Source organism: Physella acuta, unplaced genomic scaffold (genome assembly GCF_028476545.2).
Source record: "Physella acuta isolate Inbredline_101_S28 unplaced genomic scaffold, ASM2847654v3 ptg001837l, whole genome shotgun sequence".
Classification (NCBI taxonomy): Eukaryota; Metazoa; Mollusca; class Gastropoda; family Physidae; genus Physella; species Physella acuta.
The window spans coordinates 309,733-316,455 of record NW_026733346.1 but is presented as its reverse complement, the minus strand read 5'-3'; the positions used below and the strand labels follow the sequence as shown (position 1 = coordinate 316,455).

Below are 6,723 nucleotides of genomic sequence, written 5' to 3'. Positions count from 1 at the left end.
TCAGTATGGAAATCAAACCTATAGTTTGTTGTTATACCGAAAAAAAAACCGCCATTTTGCTCGTGGTAAACATTTTTTAAAAGCAATTCATAGAAGGTCACTGGAATATGGCAGAAAAATCGTCGGAAGTCGTGAGTCCGGTTCGGACGCCATATTGTTGTGAGCAACCGACCCCGCCTCCAAGTTAGCGAGTAATACTACATTAAGGCTTACAAGTTTTTAAAATTATTTTTTATTACTTTTCCATAGCCTAAAATTTTATTATTATTTTTATTTTTATGCTTTTTTTTTATTCCTAAAAGTTAATCTTAAAATATTTGTTTTAGGTTTGAAGCGGAAATCCAGGTGCCTGGGGGCCCCCCACCACCTGGTCGTGGTTTCATCCTAGGGGCCAATACCTACGACCGTGTACAGGCCCAGCTGTCTTCACTCAGACAGGAATCCACAAGACTTCAGCAACAGCAGATGGGAAGAGTAGAAGATGATGATAATGATGAGGATCTAGAGGATGAAGACCTTAGGATGCAGGACAATGATTATGGTGTAGGACATAAGCGGGGGTATCCAGACGATGAAGAGGACAATGAGTATTATGATATAGATGAAAGGCCGGGTAGGCCTCAAGGACCCTTAATCCCTCCTCCCCCACCTCCTCCGATAATACCACATCGACATCCACCATCTCATGCACCTCAAATGATGGGTGATATGTCACTAGCAAACAGTAAGTTGATTAACCTTATATGTATTGTCTATAAAAGGAATAAAGTAACCATTTTTTTAACTGTCCTATTGATTAAACAGTTAATTGACTTCATTTATAGTTTTTTTTATTGTAGTTAATATTCAATTTAATTATATATAATATTTTTAAAATGCTGACAGCAAAACTGTTAATAATTGGTTTTTGTTGTAATGATTTTAATTTAAAACAAAGATTTAAAATTTAAATAGTTCTTTTCTTTTTTAGTATACATTTTTAAATTTTAGTGCGAATGTTTTTTTATATTTTATTTCAACTTGTATGAAGTAACTTTTTAGGACATTATTAAAATGCGTTGTCGTTTTGTCTTACATAACTCATTAGAGTTTCTACAGGTTAATGTTATGAGGTTTAAACAACATATCTCAAATGTAATTATTTTATCCTTTATTTTAACCTTTGTTGAAAGAATATTAAGTATTGAGTCCTTAATTTTGTTTAAATGAAACTAAATGAGCATGTTCTTTTGATCCAGTGTTTGCACCGCCACCGCCCCCTCCACCCGAACCAGAAGATGGGGAAGAGGTCTCTACACTGTCATTTAAGCCATACGCTCCGGGAGAAGGCCCTTGTGTACCTCGGCCAGCGTTCATGCCACCCCAGTTAAGACAGCGACTACCTCCACCAAATGCCCGGCCACCCTTTCCTCGGCCTCCCATGCGCATGGGTGGGCCTTACGGTGGTCCTATGGGGCCCCCCAGGCATATGATGGGACCTGGTCCTAACATGGGGCAGATGGGCCCAGGCATGATGGGACCACAGGGTCACATGGGTCCTCCTGGACCTCCAATGGGGATGCCTGGTGGCCAGCCAAGACCTCCAGGGCTGGAAGGCAGCATGCCATTTATGGGCCCCATTGACGTAAGTATTTTTATTACCATAGTCAGAGTTTCTTCCAGGCATCTCTTCGGGGGGCAAAGCCCCCCGAAAATTTTTTACCGCCCCCCCCCCCCGAACGAAATGAAATTTATATAATTTATATAGAAAATATATACTTTTAACAGTGTCCGCCCCCCCGAAGAAAGTTTACCGCCCCCCCGAAGATTTCAAGTGCCCCCCCCGGAGAAAAAAGTCTGGAAGAAACACTGACCATAGTTGGTGTGTCTTTTGTTTAATTTAACATGTGTTATATGTAAAGTAAGATATTTTATTTGAAATTAAAATAAAGGTTAACTTTATTAAGCTACTATGTTTAAAATTCAATTGAAGATGTCAGTGTCATTTTTATACTGTGACAAAAAACATGCAGATGTAAGGTAAAATAGAAAATCATTAATTCTTAGACCGTATTCTATCATTTTTCCCATATAATTTTTTTAGCCTCCACAAATAATCAGAAAACCAGCCGTTATTGAACAGCCTAAGCTTGTATATTCTGCTGCCCCGGTCATTAACATTGACAGAAAAACAGAAGGAAAAAAGAAGAAAAAGAAAAAAGGAAAATCCGAAACTGATGCCACTGATAGCAAAGGTAATTAATAATTGGTTATTTAATTAATAGAGAGGATCAACGGAGATCATATGGTCAGAACCTAATAAAACTATAGAAGCAACATAATATTAGTGAAACCAGATAATAAAAGCTAGTTTTAATTTATTTAGTTTAAGTTGACTTTCCTTTTCTATCTCAAGGAGTATTATGTAAGATTTTAGTACATAATTATAAATTAACATGTCTAGTCAACACTTTAAAAAATTTCTATGTTTTTATGTAGCAAAAGATCCTGTCAGTTCCAATTCTACAAGTCAGCCCTCCCACACAACAGCTGAGGAGGAAAAACCTCCCGCTGCAGTTGAGGCTGTTCCTGACCCTCCCATGATGACTGGGATGATGGGAGGAATCAACTTGAACCCTGCTGTTCCTGGGAACGTGCCAGGGAACCCGGCTAATCCTACAGGAAAAAAGGAGAAGAAAAAGAAAGAGAAGAAATTTATACGTCTTGCTGCAAATACAACTTGGGAGGATCCAACTCTAGCAGAATGGCAGCAAGGTAATTATTTAAATATTTTACTATTAATTATTTAGGAGGGGTGGTACTCTAATAATGATATCTGTAATTAAAGGCATCTTACCCCAATCTTAATTAAATTGGTTTATTAAAAATCTTCACCTAGTTAAGAATAGTTGGTAAATGTGTTGAATATTTATCCTAAATCTAAATGATAAAAAAATTTTCTGTTTTTATTCAGATTAACTATTTTAAATTGTCACTGCTAATCATTATTTCCTCTAGTTAACATGTAATTTCAAATGCTTAACAAATGTTTAAATAAACGCAATTTTCCATATGTAGACGACTTCAGGATGTTCTGTGGTGACCTGGGAAATGAAGTGACAGATGAGACTTTGGTGAGGGCATTCAACAAGTACCCAAGTTTTCTCAAGGCTAAAGTTGTGAGAGACAGACGAACCAACAAGACAAAAGGTTATGGCTTTGTCAGCTTTAAGGATCCTGTAGATTTTACAAGAGCTATGAGAGAAATGAATGGTAAGAGTTTTTTCCTTGTCTTTATTCTTCCTCTTGCTAGAACCTCTTGCTACAATGGTTTTTCTTTCTTTCATTGTATTTTATTATTTTAAGTGCATTGCAATCTTACAAAAAGCAAATGCTAGCTACGCAATTAGCTAATGACTCCCATGATACATGATGATAAAATCTCTTGTTGTTGGGAATAAAAATGGATCCATTTCTATTTAGAAAATTAAAATTGTAGTACTAGATAAGATTCTTTCTTCTGATTTCTGTTATTATTTTATCTTTTTTAAATATTACTGAATCCTTAAGTTAGTGGATTGGTAGTTTGATTACCTATCCAGCAGTTTAATTTTCGTTTCAAAATACATCAAAATCATAATCATTTAATATAACTGATAACAATAGAGAAGCTCCAAGATGTTTACTTTTGTAAATCTGAATATTTCTTACTTCTATGAAAGTTTTATAAATTATGAGAAAAATTTAAAAATGACCCAGGTATTAAAATCAACAAAGAAACAAAACTATTTACAGAAGTTTAAATAAATATTTATGTAGTCAATACTGTTTGAATATTCGACATAGATATTTTGAATACAGATATTTTATATGTTGTATCATATTGGCATGGGATTTCACTGTTTTGTTTCACATTAATTATTCATGCATTGACACAGTCCTTACAGACTATCAGTTTTAAATTTACTTTAGTGCAGTATTTTTTACTTTAAAATTAAAGGCTACTAAACAGACACATTTTCCATAATTTTTCTATTACTTCACGCTATGGTCCCAATGTCATCATATTCTTCAATAAAGTCTTTAAAGTAGGGGCTAACTATCACGAAGCAAAAATGTTAAAGTAAAAATTCTATAATCATTAGTAAAATGGTTGTAGGTTTTTCTCTAGAAATATTTTCTGACATGTAGCCTATGTGGTGACAAATTGGTGTGAATAGCGACTAATTTTTGGAAAATATTACTGAATGTACATGTAGTTTATGTTGTCTGTATAAGAATTTATGTAGAATTTACCAATACACCTTGTCATGCACTGTAAGTTAACTGCTTGATCATATTTCGGCAAAGGGATATAAATCGCAAGAATCATAATTCTTATTTACATTTTAGCTTCCCTTGAATCTTTTTAGCGCAATTTCCATACTGACAATTGAAATTATTAATTCGTTCTGGATGGATGTGTGTCCGCAGCTTTAAGTCGTATCTCCTTCTCAACGAAGCAATATCGAGGACTAGTTCCAAAAGCAAATATGTTAAGCAAGTCACGAGGATGATTGTGGGCCAAAAAAATTCCCGGAATTCCTTCCTGGATTTCCCGGAAAAGCCAAAAAACCTCGAAAAAATGCAGTTTTTGGCCCATATCTCGGCAACCAGGCCACTTAGCGACTTGAAACATTTACCAATCGATTCCTGCCATAATTTAGAACAATATTGCCGAAGAAAGTTTTCAAAAATATCCTTTTGTTCGGTCACAAAAAAATAATTATTTTAGTATTAAGAAGAGTTTTGGATTGCGTTCTGTTTTTAAAATCGTTTTGAGGTGACATAAGTCTAAAGAGATTCTCCTATCTTATTTTTTTTTATATTGTCTGACGCTCTGAAGTTTAATCTGTCTGTAGCTTGTATACGTATAATGACTGTTAACTATTGTATTAGATTGCAACAACTGTTGCACTTTCACATCTCCTAAAGGCTTTCATATATCGGTTGTCATTACTGGGACAGTTTTTTGTGTGTAATAAACTGGCTTTCAGAACATAGCTAATTTTTTTTAACCGGATCAACGTTTCTAGAGTTTTATTCACAGTGTTACCTTAGTGTTGTACTTTATTATGTTATAGATGTTTAAGATTAAATATCTTTAACTTTAGAAGCAGTGCTTTAGACAGCTATTGAGATTGCTGGTTAATTAATGTGGTCGACTTCTCCTAGCTGAAATGATAGCACCGCTCTTTGAGGAGCCAGGCCTAGTTAGTTACTCCCCCAGAGGTGGGTGGGGGTCACTGCTCCACTCCCGGGACCCACTTAGTGAAACCAACCAGACCTTCACGTATGACAGATGTTGGTGGGTTCACGTCAACTCAATACTAGTGGGAGGGGCTGCTTTCATCTTGGGTTTGTTGTTCTCGACTACTTTGTACTTTATTCTAAAGTTTAAAAAAAATATTTTAAAATTTGCTTGATTAAAAAAGAAAGCGAAGATTTCACAATTTCACATTTGTGTTGTATTTCCTTTGTGCGGAAAATAATAATTTAACGGAGCTTGACCTATATTTGTTAGCCAATAGTATAGTGATTTTTTTTTTACCTTTGAAAATTTCTTCACTGTATTTTATATTGAAATACTGTCTGTATATGATTAAACAAGTCTAAAAAAAAATCTAACTACTAAATAGAAACATTAACTATTAGAGAAATTAAGTTTGAGAATACTTAATGTATTAGTGTTGTGTTCAGTCTTTGCATGTAATCTATCTCTACTATGCCGAAGTTAAAAGTTTCATTATATGGTCCTTACCAAGGTGTACTTAAAATCTTAATATGGTGACTCCTTTGCATTATCCTAGTCTCTTAAAAAGATGGATTTTCTCCTGACTTTCTCTTCGGGGTAGGGCACAACCCCCTACCCCCCAAAAACGAAATATATTTTATGTACACTATATACTTCTGCCAGTGTCCCCCCCCCCCCCCCCCCGAAGAAAAATGTCTAAAAGAAACCAAGGCTATCTCCATCGGTTATCCCGACTTGAGCAGCATTAATGTTATATTTTAACCACGGCTGGTAATTCAAGGACGATAACTCGTGCCTCCCGCGAGTCGTCCCCCATGAATACAAATGGTAAAATGTTGGGGGCGGACGAGATCCATTTAGATGGAGTCCTTTGAAATCCCGGCCTGGTCGTGCCATTAGCCTGAGCTGTTGACACGCTGCTAACCTTTCCCCTCTCTTGTTTACATCAGGCATCCATGGTTGATTGTTTTGTTTGATCATCATTGTCTCCTTGGATTCTACCCCCACCCCACTCACCCCTTGCATTCCCCCCCCCCCCCGCCCATATACCCACATCGACGGTAGTCGCACCCTATTTTTGGGGAGATGGATTTGAGCTATATCTTGTGTCGATGTGGAGAAATTCTGAGCGAAAGAGCGTGCGGTTGGAGTGCTGTAAGGGTGGGTGGCGCCATTTTCAACCACATACTAAACTCATGTTTTTAATGTGTACCATGAAGAGAAACAGCTTTTGTGGTATAGGTTGTGGAGGGGGAGGGTTAACAAGAACAATATGTAATGCATCCTTATTTAAAATATAGCTTTACTACACCCTACTGTGGAAGGAAGGTAAAAAAAAATCTAATAGTGCATACCATTTGTATTTTATAATAATAACTAGCCGTCGGTAACCTTTACACGTGAATTATAGGTCTATATATTTTTAATGTTATACATTTTTTAGAAGAATA

The 6,723-nt window shown here is 36.0% G+C and overlaps 1 protein-coding gene across 1 annotated transcript in view; it reads left to right on the top strand.

Annotated features, from left to right (window-relative positions):
• Nucleotides 1–326: 326 nt before the first annotated feature.
• The window catches only part of LOC131930758 (RNA-binding protein 42), a gene marked incomplete at its 5' end in the record, with an annotated part of 39,170 nt that continues 32,773 nt past the window's right edge, over nt 327–6,723 (top strand). The window contains 5 exon segments of the mRNA XM_059287366.1: nt 327–724; nt 1,239–1,624; nt 2,084–2,234; nt 2,479–2,754; nt 3,058–3,252. Coding sequence (XP_059143349.1) covers nt 327–724; nt 1,239–1,624; nt 2,084–2,234; nt 2,479–2,754; nt 3,058–3,252 — 1,406 coding nt within the window.